Here is a 15,017-nt window from a genome sequence, read left to right on the forward strand (position 1 = left end):
GTGAACAAGCTGTGTCAGGCACTGGAGTTTGTGGAGACCAAGAAAGATGTGATCCCTGCCTGGTGGAGTTCACACGTGTGTGATGACCAGTAAACAAAGGAAAGGGTTGTGACGAACGCCTTGAAGGTGACAGTGACTGGGGAGAGGCTGCATTAGATGCAGTGGCTAGAGAAGGCCTCTGAGAGCGGGACACTTAAGCTGAACCCTTAAGTGTGAGGAGGCGCTTTCTGGAGAGGAAAGACTAGCACCGGTGACAACGGCGAAGCAGCAAGGAACTTGACGGGCTGGAAACTGCTGTCGCTGGAGGTGCGCCGGGAGAAGCAAAGGCCAGGAGTTTGGGATTTACCCACAGCGTGGTGGGGAACTACAGGGCACCTTAGTCCTGAGGCACAGGACACCAGAGTGGTACCTGGCTGCTGTACGGGCTTCAAACAACGGAGAACGAGGGACAAGGGTTAAGTTGTTAGGAAAACCTGCTCCTGGGGTCCAAGGGAGGAGAATGAGGGAGGTGGAGACAATTGTAGGGATTCGGGACTCGTTTAGGGATGTATGGACTTGCTGAGGGGCCCTGGGGTAAAGATAAGCACTGGTATTAAAATACTGCGAGGAAAAAAAAAAAAAAAAGCACTGTGACGGAATCAAGGGAGCCTCTCTAACTCAATCCTGAACCAAAACTCCACCTCCACCGGTGCAGTTCCTTCTTCCGGAACTTTTGTAGTGTGGATACTCGCTTACGGCGAGGAGGAGACAAGAACACTGCTTCCGGCAAGGGGCGGGAAACAGACAGGCTGCTTCCGGCGCGGCCGTTCCGGCCCGCCCCGGCCGGAAAAATTTACTGAATTGTTCAGGTGCTCGCGAAGGGAGTAGATTCTTCGGTTCTTCTGGCTCTGTTCCCGCTGCCTCCGTTCCTCCACGCCACCGCAACCTCCGCGCTGCCGACGTTTCCTGACTCCTGTCCAGCCCCTCAGACTCTGTTAACAGCTCGGTCCTTGAAGTTCCTCTGTGTCCCTCTAGCCCTTCTGGCCCATCCCCGAAGGCCCCGGAAACGACTATGTGGATGGTGGTAACCGCCTCACTTCCCCGCCGGGATTGATTGACCAGTGAAGGTCTGCTGACCGCCCAGATCTGACTAGGGGAATGGAAAGGTGGCCTGGGTTGGGACTGACCAGGTAGGGTCTCCCCCAAAAGTCAGACATGCATCGGACTGACCAGCCTCAGGGCAGGTACAGCACCTTCTGACCACCCAGCCAGACTTGATTGACTAACGGTGGACTGCCCTGGACTAACCAAGACTAACCCAGGCTTAACCAGTTTTGGGAGATCCAACCAGGGAGAAGGGTCTGAACTGACAGCCCCCTTCACCAGCTTACCAGGCCAGCCAACCTCACTGACCTCCTGTCCCCACCACTTGTGCAGCCATGGAGAAGATGTCCCGCGTGACCACAGCCCTGAGTGGCAGTGCGTTGACAGGCCACACCATGCACTGCCACCTGGACGCACCAGCCAATGCCATCAGTGTGTGCCGAGATGCAGCCCAGGTGGTCGTGGCAGGCCGCAGTATTTTCAAGATCTATGCCATCGAGGAGGAGCAGTTTGTAGAGAAGCTGAACCTGCGTGTGGGCCGCAAGCCCTCGCTCAACCTGAGCTGTGCTGATGTTGTCTGGCACCAGATGGATGAGAACCTCTTGGCCACAGCAGCCACCAATGGTGTAGTGGTTACATGGAATCTGGGCCGGCCATCCCGGAATAAGCAGGACCAGCTGTTCACAGAGCATAAACGCACTGTGAACAAAGTATGCTTCCACCCCTCTGAGGCCCATGTGCTGCTCAGTGGCTCCCAGGATGGCTTCATGAAGTGCTTTGACCTCCGCAAGAAAGACTCTGTCAGCACCTTCTCAGGTGAGCCCCTTAGAGGCAGGTTGGGCAAGTGTACATTTTTGCAGGCCACTGGCCTGTCCAGGCAGGTTAAGAAGTGCTTCGTGCATTAGAGGCCCTCAGAAATACTCCCAGAGGGCTTCCTGGAGGAGGGGCCAGCTGAGCCGGCACTGGAAGAGTGGGTGGGGGTCAGCAGGGGAGGGACAAGGGCAGATCTGGTTTAGGTGTGAGAGGTACATAGAGAGTGGTTGCAGATCCGATGCACCTGTGGGACCAGCAGGAGTCGAGGTTGAGTATGGGATGAGGGAAAGGGCAGAGCCTAAGCAGGTCCACAGCACACCTGTGTGGTTGAACAGAGAGTTGTTTCTCTGCCTCTTCTTCCCTTGCCTCAGAGCTCCAAGATACCTCATTATAGTAAGTCCACCAGGCCCTCTGGAGTCCTCAGTCCAGGGATGCAGAGGAAGTGGGGTGCACTCCATGGTCACCCCCATGGTTCTTTTCCCAGCACCTCAGCTCCCTGACAGTGACTCTGAGCCAGCACTCTCTTGTCCACTTTAGTGAAACCAAATGAAGACAACACAGAGGCCTTAGAGAATTGGGGGGCCTCCTAAGACAGACTCTGAGCTACCTGTGCTGGGGGAAAGCTGGACACTGCTCTCAAAGGCTCTTGGTGTGGTAGTTTACGGGGGTAGACATGGACCCAAGGCCTCCGATTCTCTGGGACTGACCCAGAGCTCCAGCTCAAGGTGAAGGGGCTGAGGCTGTAGGATCTTCATCCATGCCTCTTTAAGGGGCCTCAAGACTCCCAAAGAAGTGTGGACAGGCAGCTCAGTAAGGTTCTTGTTCATCCAATGTTCTGATATTCAGTCCTGAAGCTAGGCCACAGCTTTGTGCAAGGACTGACATCACACAAAGAATCCAGGGAAAATTGAGGTCCAGGAGTTCACTTCAGAAACCACATACTGCCTGGTGTCCTCCTTCCTGGCCCAGGCTGTTGTGTTTGCTCTGTAAGGCCTTTCCTTGCCCTGTTTGCCCTAGGCAGTCCTTGAATGGGGGGTCCACAGCCGCTCTAAGGGCTCCATTCTTGGCCACTCTTCCTCCTGGAGCCCTCTCTGGGCTGTCCTCATCTTCTCTCTCCATCAACATCCTGTCCACAGGCCAGTCTGAGAGTGTGCGGGACGTCCAGTTCAGCATCCGGGACTACTTCACCTTTGCTTCCACCTTTGAGAATGGCAATGTGCAGCTCTGGGACATTCGGCGGCCTGACCGCTGTGAGAGGATGTTCACAGCCCACAATGGGCCTGTCTTCTGCTGTGACTGGCACCCTGAAGACAGGTATGGGGTGGGGTGGGTACAGGGGCAGCTGGGAGGGACGGGTGGGGCTCATGGAAGGGCTCTCTCACGGGGGTAGACGTGGACCTCAAGTCTTGTAAGATAGAGAGTGGGGAGCCCTCCCACCCCAGAAGAGGAAACTGAGGACTTCATGGGCCTTCTGTAGGGGTTGGCTGGCCACAGGTGGGCGTGACAAGATGGTGAAGGTCTGGGACATGACCACACACCGTGCCAAGGAGGTGCACTGCGTGCAGACCATTGCCTCAGTGGCCAGAGTCAAGTGGCGGCCCGAGTGTCGCCACCACCTGGCCACATGCTCCATGATGGTGGACCACAACATCTACGTGTGGGACGTGCGCAGGCCCTTTGTGCCTGCAGCCATGTTTGAGGAGCATCGTGACGTCACAACAGGCATTGCCTGGCGCCATCCACACGACCCTTCCTTCCTGCTCTCTGGCTCAAAAGACAGCACGCTGTGCCAGCACTTGTTCCGTGATGCCAGCCAACCCGTTGAGCGTGCCAACCCCGAGGGCCTGTGCTATGGCCTCTTTGGGGACCTGGCCTTTGCCGCCAAGGAGAGCCTAGTGGTAACTGAGTCAGGGCGCAAGCCCTATGCTGGTGATCGACGGCACCCCATCTTTTTCAAGCGCAAGCTGGACCCTGCTGAGCCCTTTGCAGGGCTTGCGTCCAGTGCCCTCAGCGTCTTTGAGATGGAACCTGGTAGTGGCAGCATGAGCTGGTTTGTGGATACAGCCGAACGTTATGCCCTAGCTGGCCGGCCACTGGCTGAGCTCTGTGACCACAATGCAAAGGTGGCTCGGGAGCTTGGCCGAAACCAGGTAGGTATAGTTAGGCTGAGGGGAACCCAGGCAGGGCCATGACCTTGGGGCAAGGTCAGGGGCTCCTCCAACTGCTGCACCCAGACGCTGCCCTGAGTTGAGTGCTCAGCTCAGCCACTGCCAACACCAACCCTCATCTGCTCCCATAACTGAGCATGTCCAGGGCCCCAGAGCAGGGTAAATACCAGTGCCATCTGGGAGTGCAGGTCTGGAGCATCATGGGGCTTAAGCCCCCTCTGCTGGTTCATTCTTGCTTTCAGACTTCCTCAGGTATCCAGTCCTGCCTCTCTCATTACCTCTTTGGGACCCCAGGTTCATTTGTACATTGGCCGCCTCCCACATCTGCTTCCTTCTGTGCCCTGCAGGATGGAGGCTGGGATTTTTATCTTTTCCATGGGCCTTGGTTTTCCTACCTGGGGTGGACCAGGACATTGGATCCCTGGGGCAGCTGAACTCTGAGGGTTTGTGGTTCCATCCAGGCAAAGGGGGTACCTGCATGGGGCACCAGGGACCCAGGACCCCGGTGAGTGACCAGTGCCCACCCCTAGGTGGCGCAGACGTGGACTATGCTACGGATTATCTACTGCAGCCCTGGTCTGGTGCCCACCACCAACCTCAACCACAGCGTAGGCAAGGGTAGCTCCTGTGGCTTGCCCCTTATGAACAGGTAAACCCCTAGTGGCACTCCCCAGAGGGTGGGACTGCTGGAGCCCACCCGCCAATCGGACCTCCCTGCCCCCAGTTTCAATCTAAAGGATATGTCCCAAGGACTGGGCAGTGAGACCCGGCTGGACCGCAGCAAGGGTGACACACGGAGCGACACAGTGTTGCTTGACTCCTCAGCCACGCTCATCACCAATGAGGGTAGGTTGGCGGGCAGCACAGGGCATTGTTGGGAGTGGGGTCAGTGCATCCCAGAATGAGCCTCCAGTGTAAATCTCTCCTTTCCTTCCTTCCTCCCTCATGGGCAGACAACGAGGAGACTGAGGGCAGCGATGTGCCTGCCGACTACCTGCTGGGTGACGTAGATGGTGAGGAAGATGAGTTGTACCTTCTGGATCCAGAACATGCACACAGTGAGTGAGGGGTAGGAAGGGCAGAGCTAGGAAGTGGGGCAAGAGGCTCAGACCCTGCCTCCCCCACCCCTGTCTTGCAGCTGAGGAGACTGAGTATGTGCTGCCCCAGGAGGCTTTCCCACTGCGCCACGAGATTGTGGACACACCACCAGGCCCTGAGCACCTGCAGGACAAGGCCGATTCACCCCATGTGAGTGGCAGTGAGGCAGATGCGGCTTCTCTGGCACCAATGGACTCCTCCTTCTCGCTCATCTCTGTCTCACATGCACTCTACGATAGCCGCCTGCCGCCAGACTTCTTTAGTGCTCTGGTGTGTGACATGCTGCGCTTCTACGCTGAGCAGGGTGATGTGCAGATGGCTGTGTCTGTGCTCATCGTGCTGGGTGAACGCGTACGGAAGGACATTGACGAGCAAACCCAGGTGGGTGACCAGGCCTGGGAGCAGGCATCCCTGTACACCCTACCTGCACCCACACCCAGCATGCTAGGGTGAAACCCCTCAATGTGCCCATGACCCTGGCCTTCTGCTTCCCTCCTTTTCTCTCTGCACCACCAGGAGCACTGGTACACATCCTACATTGACCTGCTGCAGCGCTTCTGCCTCTGGAATGTGTCCAACCAGGTGGTCAAGCTCAGCACCAGTCGTGCCATTAGCTGCCTCAACCAGGCCTCCACCACCCTGCATGTCAACTGTAGCCACTGTAAGCGGCCCATGAGCAGCCGTGGCTGGGTCTGTGACAGATGCCACCGCTGCGCCAGCATGTGTGCAGTCTGCCATCACGTGGTCAAAGGTCTGTTCGTGTGGTGCCAGGGCTGCAGTCACGGGGGCCACCTGCAGCACATCATGAAGTGGCTGGAAGGCAGCTCCCACTGCCCCGCGGGCTGTGGCCACCTGTGCGAGTACTCCTGATTGGCCTGCCGAATCCCGGGCAGGAGGGGGCCGGGGCTTGTGAACCAAATAAAGGAAGCGGGAGCCACAGTCTGAGGCTGCCTGTCACCCAGTCGGTTGCGCTGCTGGCTGCCCTGTCCTTGCGCTGGCGGGGCCGGGAGGCAATGCAGCCGTTTGGAGCTGTCAGAAGTTGCTAGGAGCTCTCCGCAGTCTTAATTCTACTTTCCGGAAGTACCGCCCCTTTCGGGGCGGGCCAAAGGAGGTCGCTTCCGGGAGTTGTCCCGACACCCCGGGTGTTGCCACGACGTCGGAGCTCCGGGTTTGCCTCGCGGCAGCTGGCTTATGGCACCAAGGGTGCGGCTGCACCTGTTGTTCGTCATCTGGACGCTGGCGGATCCAGCTCGGCTCGGCCCCGACTCGGAGGGCGATGGAGGGTGGTGAGCGGCGCCGGGTGGGCGGGGGAGAGAGCGCGCTACGGGGCGGCCCGGGGCGTTGACCCGCTGTGCCTGCAGGCAGCAGCGCGGCCCCCGGGAGCCAGCCGCGGTGGCGGAGGAGGAGCGCTGCACTGTGGAACGCTGGGCCAACTTCAGCTACGCCAAGTTCGTTCAGTAGTACGTGCGTCTTCCTGTACTGGCTACATTCCCCACGCCCGAAAACCTGTGCAGGAACGTCGTCACCCTGGATCGATGGTGTCGCGCCCTTGTATGATGGCCGTGTGCCCAGACTCCCAAGGCCGCCTCCCCCAAAAGTCAAGCGAACTCGTGTGGGCAGGGTCAGAGGGGGACACGAGCCAGACCCGACTGTGGCTTTGCCTTTCCTTCCAGCTATGCCTTCTCCAGACCCGTCATCCTGCAGGGGCTCACAGACAACTCGGTGAGTGCTTGTGCTCCTCCTGACACTCTTGCTTGTAATGGGCCGGGCCCTTAAGTCCTTTCCCAACTCCCACAGAGATTCCGAGCACTCTGCTCCCGCGAAAGGTTGCTGGCCTCGTTTGGGAACAACGTTGTGCGGCTGAGTACTGCCAATACCTACTCCTACCAGAAAGGTGAGCTGCCCCTCCTTGTATCCCAGCCTGCTTGCTGGCATCCTGAGCAGCAGTAGCCAGTCCTGACCGGTCCTTTTCTTGCAGTGGATCTACCCTTCCAGGAGTATGTGGAACAGATGCTACACCCCCAGGATCCCACCTCCCTGGGTAACGGTGAGCCAGACTTAGGCAGCAGTGGGGTGAGGAGGAGGCACTTGGCACAGCCCAGGTTCCAGGATCCCTGTACCCTCCTGTGTTCTCTGTTGGCAGACACCCTGTACTTCTTTGGGGACCACAACTTCACTGAATGGGCATCACTTTTTCAGCACTACTCCCCACCCACATTCAGTCTGCTGGGTACCACTCCTGCTTACAGCTTTGGGATTGCAGGTGAGGGTGCCCTACAAGATCAGATTGGGGGGTGGGGCGCAGAGTGCAGATTGGGTTTGATCACCAGCTACTCATTATTGATTCCACAGGAGCTGGCTCTGGTGTACCCTTCCACTGGCACGGGCCTGGGTTCTCAGAAGTTATCTATGGCCGCAAGGTCAGCACAGGGTGGTGGCTGAGACTTGGGGCTCATTGACTGTAACACAGATTGACCTTGCTGCTCCTGCTCCCAGCGCTGGTTCCTGTACCCCCCTGAGAAGACACCTGAGTTTCACCCCAACAAGACCACACTGTCCTGGCTCCAGAACATATACCCAGCCCTGACACCGTCTGCACGGCCCCTGGAGTGTACCATCCAGGCTGGTGAGGTCAGTAGTTGGTAGGAGGGGGCGGGGCGGGGCTGGGCTGGGCTGAGGGCCCCAACTAAACCCTGTGCCCTACCCCATCCAGGTGCTGTATTTTCCTGACCGATGGTGGCATGCCACACTCAACCTTGACACCAGTGTTTTCATCTCTACCTTCCTTAGCTAGCCAGAGCAGGCAGCTGGCGAGCTCCGTCGCACACCAGCACACACCCCTACAACTGCTCACAGGTTTTATTACAGGGACAATGGTGGCAGAAGCGGCCTCAGCCCAACCCACCCTAGCCTGCTATTTCTGGCTCAGAAGAGGGACAAGGAAGGCTCATGGCCTAACAGCAGAACTGATGGGGAGGATGGGGTAGGGACACCAGAGCAGGGATCCAGGACACAAACTATGTACAGGGACTGGGGGATAAGGCCCCAAGACCCAGGACCTCCTGGGCCAGGGTTCCAGGCTAGGTGGGGCGAGTAGCCCTCCCGCTCTCCCTGCCTCAGTAGTCCTCCACCCAGCCGTTCTCAGAGATGAACGCATCGATGACCTCTTTCATGGCCAGGTTGGGAATGAGCTGTTCCTGGGTCAGGGGGCTCCGGGTCACAGGATCAAAATGGCCAACGCGCTGCAGTGACAACAGGGTCAGAAAGTACTTAGTGGAGCTAAGCCCTGCCCCCAGCACCTGTGGGCCCTCACCTGCAGATGCTCCTCGATGTCCTTTCGGTCATAGGTGATGCCACTAGGTGTGATGCATGGCTCCCGCATTAGCTCGAAGCTGATCTTACCACACAAATAGTCGGGGATGTCTCGCTTCTGCATCATACCAGGTCAAGTCAGGGACCAGAAAGGGTACACTGCTCCAATTCCTGATACCCACAGGCCCCAGAGAACAGGACAACTCACCTTTCTCTTCTCATCCACTTGGGAAAAGAGCTCATCCATATCTGCTAAGTATTTGTCCTGCAAAAAACCGAGCATCCACACGTGGGCCAGATACTCTCTCTCCCTTCCCCAGACACGCACACAGACCCAACAGCCAGGGGCACCCTCAAGTTACATGCACACAAACACACACAGACCCACATATGGGCCAGGGCACCCTCACGTGCTTGGCCTCGATGCAGGCCTGCTGGGCCCGGATGTGGCCATCGTCCTCATCACTCTCATGGTTCCGCTGACACTCTTCCAGCTCCCTGGGGTTTGACCAAGGAGCTGGTCAGGAATAGGTTTGGCCAAGAAAGGTCAGACTCCACCCCAACCTCAGGCTTGTTCAGGCCTTGTCCCCGTCTTTCTGTTCACCAGTGTTGACTTTCATTAAATATTTGTGTTTGGAACTCAAAGTGCTGACTTGGGAGGGGGAGGGGGTCTTGGGGCCTGCCACCACAGCCCACCTCTCACGCTCTGCCACAATGAGTCGTGTGAGGTAGGAGTGCAGCTCATTCTCTTGGTGGATACGCCGCTCCTCAATGCTATTCCAGCGCTTCTTCTTGGCGATGCGCAAAGCGCTGGGGATGTCGTCCCCAAAGTTGAGCCGCTGCTCCTTAGCCAGATTGTAGGCTGAGGAAACAGAGCCTTCAGGTCCTCCTCTGGTCAGTCCACCCGCCCGGCCCCAGGCACCCTCATAACCAGCCAGCCTGTAAACCTACCTCGCTGCAGGTTGGCGATGGCCTCATCATAGCTCTCCATCTCCAGCTGGCATTGCCCCAGGAAGAAGTGTGCCTTCACAGACTGCCCATCCAGCTCCAAGGCACGCCGACAATCAGCCAGGGCCTGTTCATGCTGCTGCATCTTCAGGTAGCACAGTGCCCGGTTGGTGTAATACACCGCTACCAGGGGATTTCGGGTCTGGGGACCAGGGCCCGCCAGTCAGCAGGAGGGAGTGAGCTCAGCCTGTCCCTGTCCCAAACCCTGTCCTGGCTTGAGGCCCATGGTTGGAATCAAGACACTAGGTTTCTCAACTTCAAAGCTCCTAGGCCCTGAGGATGGGTGGAGGATGTGTCCTGGCCCTGAAGTCTGTCTGAACTCACCCTCCTGACTCGAGTAGATTTTGTAAAGGTAAGTCTCCCAGACCTGTGGAGATCACTGGCCCGAGGCCCTGCCGGCCTCAAGCGCCCTGAAGCTCCTACCCACCACAGTTCTCTGGCAGAAAGCTCGAGAGCTGGGGCCTCGGCCCTTTTGGAACGAGATCATCGTTGAGTTCTTAGAGCCCAAACGCCCCTCCCTCGAAAGGCCAAGATCCTCCGAAGGTCCAGCGCGAAGAACCAGGCAGGCCCCGCCCCCTCCCCTGGCCCAAACTCTGGTCCCCTCCCTCGGCTCGGGCGCACTCACGATGGCACGGCCGTAGCAGGCCGCTGCCTCCGGGTACTTGCGGCCCACGAAGAGCCGGTTGCCCTGCTCCTTCAGCTCCTGCGCGCTCGGGCTCTTCTCAGGGCTTCCACCGGCGGCGCCCAGCCGCGCGCTGCTCTCCTTCTCCTCCTTGCCTTTCATGGCGCCGCGCGGCACGGCCTGGGCTCCGTTCCCAGGCTCCGCGCCCGGCCCACCCTGTGCCCGCAGCCCGAGCCCGCAGCCCGAGCCCGCGATCCGCTCGGGCCCGGTCCAGCGATCCGCCACCGGAACTTCCGGCCCCGCGGGGAGGAGCTAGTGGGGCGAACGGACCCGCGCGGGTGGGCGGGGGCCGCGCATGCGCCTGACACACTGTGGGGGGGGGAGTGGGAGTGGGCGGGAGGGAGTGTGTGCTCAGGACAACGGCGTCAGCAGTCAGGAGAAGAGCCGAGGGCTGGTCCAGGTGGCTCCGCCCCTCGCATTTGGAGGTCTTTCTTCCAGAAGTTGGCCAAACTCACGCCCCGTATCCTGTCCCGCCTCGCCTGAGGCCCAGCCCGTGAACATGGCGTCCGCCCGCGGGTTGTGGGGCTGTGAGGACCCGAGCCGCTGGGCCGCCATCCTGGCGCGTCACGAGGAGGTGGTGCGAACGCGCTCGGGCCCCCTGCGGAAACTGGAAGCCCTGGACCGATGGTAGGGCGGTGGAGGCATCGGTAGGGCGGGCGATACCCGTTGTCCGTACTCCCCGTCACTGCCCTTCCCCAGGTATCGAGAGGATTTGCCTGCGGCCATCGAGGGCCGAGCGGAGAAGCACGTGACACGAGACGAGCTGGAGCGGCTACTGGCCTGGAAGCTGGCGGTGAGGGGCTTCCACGTGGGGGGCGGAACGTTGGCCGGCGGGCCCGCCTTTTGAAGACTGGGCTTCCCCTTGTGGGTGTCTCCTTGTGGCGTGGGGTGGAGCTCCCTCCTAGAGGCGGGTCCTCATGTTATGGGGCGGACCCTCCTGGCGAGGTTCACCACCAGTGACCACCCCATCCGATCGGACTCGGCGGCAGAGGGGCCGTTTCCGGCCGCGCCTGCAACAGCTGGTGGCCACCAACCCCCCGGAGCTGGTGGTGAAGCGCTCCGCCGCTGCCTTCAACCTCCTGCCAGACATGCAGGCAGCGGTCACAGAATTGTGCACCCTCAGGGGTGTGGGCCCCGCCACTGCCTCGGGTTAGTTGTGAGAGCTATCACACCCGTGGGGTCGTGGGCAGAACCTGGCCTGTTAGTGTTTTTGTAATGCGGGCCGATGGCCACGTCCATGACACGGAGAGTCACTGAGAATGGCAATTCACACTGAGGTTGTCCTGAGACTGGTGGTGTCTGAGTGCTGGCCCTTCACTACCCTCAGCGGTCCTGGCTGTTGGAGCTCCTGAGGTGGCAGCCTTCATGTCTGATGAGGCAGTGTCCTCAGTGCCTGGCCTGCCAGCCCTGCAGTACACTCTCAAGCACTACTTGCTGTACCTGCGCCAGGTGCAGGAGCGTGCCACAGCCCTGAATGGAGGTGAGGGGACTGTTGGTGGGCTAGGAGGGTATCCAGAACTTCCATCAGAGTGGAGTTTGCAGAGCTGTCTTGCAGGGCAGGGTGGTCAGTGCCCTGGGCCCCAGACTCCCTCTGTGCCTCCCTAGGTAGTACCTCAGGGTTATGGACCCCTCATCGTGTGGAGACAGCATTGTGGACCTGGACTGTGGGGCAGAAGCTGTGCCCTCACCTGCTGCCCAAACTCAGCCCCAGCTCGCCCACTCCTGAGGATTCCAGGCCATCCAAGAAGCGCAGGACCCAGGCCAACTGAACTTGGCTGTGGCTCAGGACCTGCTGCTCACTTGCTGTGTGACTGCAGAAGCTCAATAAATGCCTGCTAAACTCACTTCTGACCATGAGGCCCACAGTTTCTCCCCAGGGGATCCCACCTCCCATATAGACACACCTCATACCAAGGACAGAGGAGCAAAGGAGAATCCAGGCTGCCCGCATAGAGGAAAGAGCCCTCACAGGCCACTCAGCGAGTGAGGGGGAGGCCAGACTAGCCCCCAGAGCCCTCGTACAGCCACCTGGTGCTGTGTAAAATATTTATTCATCCTCCAAAAAGGCTCAGACTGTTAGTCCTGGGGGGGGGGGGGGGAGGCTGGGACAGGGTCTCTGGGGTCACCCTTGGAACCTCCATCACTCGGCTTGGCCCAGCAGTCCTAACCCCCCTTCCCCAAGGCCTAGGAGGGGGCCAGGGCTCATGTAAGATTAGCCTGAATTCAGTGGGCCACAGGGGCCACCTGCCCTCATGGGACAAGCAGCCTCTAGAGATACATTCACATAGGGCAGACATGCAGGCCAACCCCTGGCCCATGCGTCCCCTGGGAGTCCATCAGGGTGGCGGGGGGATTTGGGCACCCAGCATGTCATAGGCGAAGACATTCCAGAAGATGGCGAAGAGCAAGAAGGTGCCATAGGCAAGCAGCACCACCCACCAGCCGCACTGGTCCCGCAGGCGCTCCTCGTAGCTACGCAGGATGGTCAGGCCCATGCTGACCCCCACCACAGCACCAGCCAGGTGTGCCATGAAGCTGGGCTGTGGGCCCGAGGCAGGCAGTGGTGGGGAGAAGCGCAGCCACACAGCCCGGCCCACCTCGGAGCTCACTGCAGAGGGAGGTGGCAGGTGGAAGGCACCTGGGCCATGGGCTGAGCCTCCCCACCCAGCCCCCCAGCCCCCTACTTACTGCACACCAGGGCCAGCACCATCCTCAGCAGCTTGTAGGGACACCTCATCCCAGCCCAGTTCTGATGGGGTGTGAGAGAAGCTGTGAGACAAGCCTTGTGGGCCCCTCCCCACACCCCACCTTGGCTGTCCCATTACCATGACGACGTTAGCCAGGTGGGCAGAGCACAGAGCGTAGACCCCGCCAGAGCCTCCCACCACAGGGGCCCGCATGTCAGTAATAGAGACAGTCAGGGAGCCTGTATAAAGCAAGTGGACAGCTGTGAGAGTGAGGCCCACAAGTGAGGTGGCCAGGGGGTACACGCCTGCCTCACCTGCCAGCACACCGGCCAAGTAGAGCAGGCTGATACGGAGCAGGCCATGCACCATCTCCAGGGGCACCCCAATCATCAGCTGCAGGAGAGCGTTGAACCCTAGCTGTTCCAACCTGGCCATGTGGGGGCAAGCAGGTATGAGGGTTGAGATCAGCCATCAGGCCCCCAGCCCTAGCCTAAAAGTGCTAAAATCTGATTCAATCCGGGATACTGGAAGTGGGCCCCCACTCACCCGACGTGCATGAACATATAGGTAAGAAAGCGCCAGGCCCGAGCTCGGTGGCCAGGGTGGTACACAAGGGGGCTCTTCATGTACTCTGGGTGGTAGGTCTGCAGCACCCACTTGTTGAGGCGGGCCCCATAGCACAGGAACACAATGATCTAGGAGAAATGAGCATTAGAGCCAAGCTGGGCCAGGCCAGGGATGCAGGGAGTGAATAGGTAGGCTCACCTGGGCAAGGGTGACTGAGGCCATAAATACAGGAGGTGGGCAGCTGCGATGCCGGTAGAAGTACCAGTGGCGGTCTACCTCTCGGGGCAAGATCTCGTAGGCCACATAGCGCACGAACCGTTTGTAGACACCTAAGCCTGGCTCATCCAGCAGCCCGTCCTGGGGCAGTGCCCGCTGTCCATTGGTGATGGCTCGCTTGAAGCTGCTTGAGCGCTTGCTACTGATCTGAGGCGGGGCGGGGGAGAGGGCTAAGCATGGAACCTTGCATTCCCTCCACCACCTACATGCCCCACTTGGTCCACCCAGCTCCTCACAGGGTCTGAGGCCCTCCCCACTACAAAGGGAAAGGCAAGGAAGAGGGGCTGCCTGCCCACCCAACTCTAGCCAGGGCACTGTACTGGCCAAGGCCTGGAACCCCACCCCGGCTGCCCACCCACTGTGGCACTGACCAGGTCCACCAGCTCCTGGTAGCAGACCTGGCCCCGATCGTTGCTCTGGGCCAGGGCCACCAGCATGTCCAGCTTGGCTGGGTCCAGGGGCAGCTCATGGCTGTGCACCAGGCCAGTGAAGGTGTCCGCACCGATGAAGCCGGTGTTCTCAGGGTCCAGCTGCTGGAGTGGGGTGGGACCACCCGCCAAGGCCTGAGGGTGGGCCTAGCCCACAGACCAAAGGGCTGGGCCAGGCCAGCTGGGAGAGGCAGTCTCCCATACCCTTGGGTCAGGCTTCTGTGCCCTGACATGGTCCCAAGAGCTACCAGGGCACTGGTGCTTGGGTTCCAGGACACCAGGGGTCTCCCCACCTCATTTCCATCCTGCCCATCCTAGAAGGGTAGGGCCAAGGTCTGGGGTCTATCGCCCTCACCTCCCGCCCCTCGTTAGGCGTCCTGGTCTGTCTCATTCTCTCCTGGGGTCTCAGGCAGCGGGACCAAGGTCCTGCAGGAGGGGCCTTGGGGGAGCGGGAGAGAGCAGGGGCGGGACTGGGGCTCTATGAGCTCGGTTCCCGAGCCCAGCCCAACAGCGGCATCCCTCCTCCCCACGCACCTGCTCCTGGATAAGCTGCAGCAGTGAGCTTCTGTCCATAGAGCCAGGCCGGGCCCAGGGCCGGGGTCGGCGGCCTTGGCCGGGAGGGGCTTCTCTGCGGACAACTCCGCTCCGCCCCAGCCCGTGTGCTCCGCCTGCTCCGCTCCGCACCGCGTCACGGAGCAGCCGGCCGCCGCCGCCGCCGCCACCGCCGCCGCTGCCGCCGCCACCACGCGCGGCTAGAACACGCGCGCGCCCAGCATGTGGACGCGCTCCCGGGCTGGAACAACTCCAACCAGCCCCCTGGTCCCCGCGCCTGTTCACTGCGTGCCCGTTCCCCTCACCCCTGCGCCCCACCCTGGCACAGCATTTTGTTCGTCCA

The 15,017-nt window shown here is 60.1% G+C and overlaps 5 protein-coding genes across 17 annotated transcripts; 3 read left to right on the forward strand and 2 right to left on the reverse strand.

Moving 5' to 3' along the window:
• The first annotated feature begins 789 nt into the window (after nucleotides 1-789).
• On the forward strand, nucleotides 790-6,101 carry WDR24 (WD repeat domain 24). 2 transcript variants are annotated; one of them, XM_016136682.2, is made up of 9 exons: nucleotides 790-1,106; nucleotides 1,417-1,899; nucleotides 3,033-3,210; nucleotides 3,374-4,046; nucleotides 4,595-4,713; nucleotides 4,789-4,910; nucleotides 5,018-5,122; nucleotides 5,203-5,543; nucleotides 5,679-6,032. In XM_016136682.2, the coding sequence occupies exons 2-9, from the start codon at nucleotides 1,419-1,421 to the stop codon at nucleotides 6,030-6,032; spliced, it is 2,373 nt and encodes a 790-aa protein (XP_015992168.1). In that variant the 5' UTR covers nucleotides 790-1,106; nucleotides 1,417-1,418. The 2 variants fall into 2 exon arrangements, with proteins under 2 accessions (XP_015992168.1, XP_015992166.1); XM_016136680.2 differs by lacking the exon at nucleotides 790-1,106 and having other exon boundaries at nucleotides 1,255-1,899; nucleotides 5,679-6,101.
• Nucleotides 6,102-6,174: 73 nt separating this feature from the next.
• JMJD8 (jumonji domain containing 8) lies at nucleotides 6,175-9,119 on the forward strand. Of its 4 annotated transcripts, XM_016136697.2 has the most exons (9): nucleotides 6,175-6,448; nucleotides 6,524-6,622; nucleotides 6,836-6,884; nucleotides 6,960-7,056; nucleotides 7,141-7,209; nucleotides 7,306-7,425; nucleotides 7,515-7,582; nucleotides 7,659-7,793; nucleotides 7,876-9,119. In XM_016136697.2, the coding sequence occupies exons 1-9, from the start codon at nucleotides 6,354-6,356 to the stop codon at nucleotides 7,954-7,956; spliced, it is 813 nt and encodes a 270-aa protein (XP_015992183.2). In that variant the 5' UTR covers nucleotides 6,175-6,353; the 3' UTR covers nucleotides 7,957-9,119. The 4 variants fall into 4 exon arrangements, with proteins under 4 accessions (XP_015992183.2, XP_015992182.2, XP_015992186.2 ...); XM_016136696.2 differs by having other exon boundaries at nucleotides 7,141-7,425; XM_016136700.2 differs by lacking the exon at nucleotides 7,306-7,425.
• On the reverse strand, nucleotides 8,007-10,396 carry STUB1 (STIP1 homology and U-box containing protein 1). 2 transcript variants are annotated; one of them, XM_036225614.1, is made up of 7 exons: nucleotides 10,108-10,396; nucleotides 9,426-9,624; nucleotides 9,171-9,351; nucleotides 8,885-8,972; nucleotides 8,683-8,739; nucleotides 8,476-8,592; nucleotides 8,007-8,404 (listed from the first exon to the last, which is right to left on the reverse strand). In XM_036225614.1, the coding sequence occupies exons 1-7, from the start codon at nucleotides 10,264-10,266 to the stop codon at nucleotides 8,279-8,281; spliced, it is 927 nt and encodes a 308-aa protein (XP_036081507.1). In that variant the 5' UTR covers nucleotides 10,267-10,396; the 3' UTR covers nucleotides 8,007-8,278. The 2 variants fall into 2 exon arrangements, with proteins under 2 accessions (XP_036081507.1, XP_015992181.1); XM_016136695.2 differs by having other exon boundaries at nucleotides 9,171-9,336; nucleotides 10,108-10,393.
• A 105-nt stretch (nucleotides 10,397-10,501) lies between these two features.
• LOC107506117 lies at nucleotides 10,502-12,008 on the forward strand. Its single transcript, XM_016136702.2, has 5 exons — nucleotides 10,502-10,791; nucleotides 10,864-10,957; nucleotides 11,154-11,313; nucleotides 11,492-11,644; nucleotides 11,770-12,008. The coding sequence occupies exons 1-5, from the start codon at nucleotides 10,664-10,666 to the stop codon at nucleotides 11,931-11,933; spliced, it is 699 nt and encodes a 232-aa protein (XP_015992188.2). The 5' UTR covers nucleotides 10,502-10,663; the 3' UTR covers nucleotides 11,934-12,008.
• Nucleotides 12,009-12,262: 254 nt separating this feature from the next.
• On the reverse strand, nucleotides 12,263-14,803 carry RHBDL1 (rhomboid like 1). Of its 8 annotated transcripts, none has more exons than XM_016136690.2 (8): nucleotides 14,657-14,803; nucleotides 14,066-14,224; nucleotides 13,617-13,841; nucleotides 13,398-13,546; nucleotides 13,166-13,278; nucleotides 12,990-13,090; nucleotides 12,853-12,913; nucleotides 12,263-12,772 (listed from the first exon to the last, which is right to left on the reverse strand). In XM_016136690.2, exons 1-8 carry the CDS (start codon nucleotides 14,693-14,695, stop codon nucleotides 12,501-12,503), a joined length of 1,119 nt encoding a protein of 372 aa, XP_015992176.2. In that variant the 5' UTR covers nucleotides 14,696-14,803; the 3' UTR covers nucleotides 12,263-12,500. The 8 variants fall into 8 exon arrangements, with proteins under 8 accessions (XP_015992176.2, XP_015992175.2, XP_015992174.2 ...); XM_016136689.2 differs by having other exon boundaries at nucleotides 14,066-14,227; XM_016136688.2 differs by having other exon boundaries at nucleotides 14,066-14,269.
• Between the last annotated feature and the right edge of the window lie 214 nt (nucleotides 14,804-15,017).

The sequence above is a fragment of the Rousettus aegyptiacus genome, unplaced genomic scaffold (assembly GCF_014176215.1).
Source record: "Rousettus aegyptiacus isolate mRouAeg1 unplaced genomic scaffold, mRouAeg1.p scaffold_m13_p_8, whole genome shotgun sequence".
In the NCBI taxonomy this organism is placed as follows: Eukaryota; Metazoa; Chordata; class Mammalia; order Chiroptera; family Pteropodidae; genus Rousettus; species Rousettus aegyptiacus.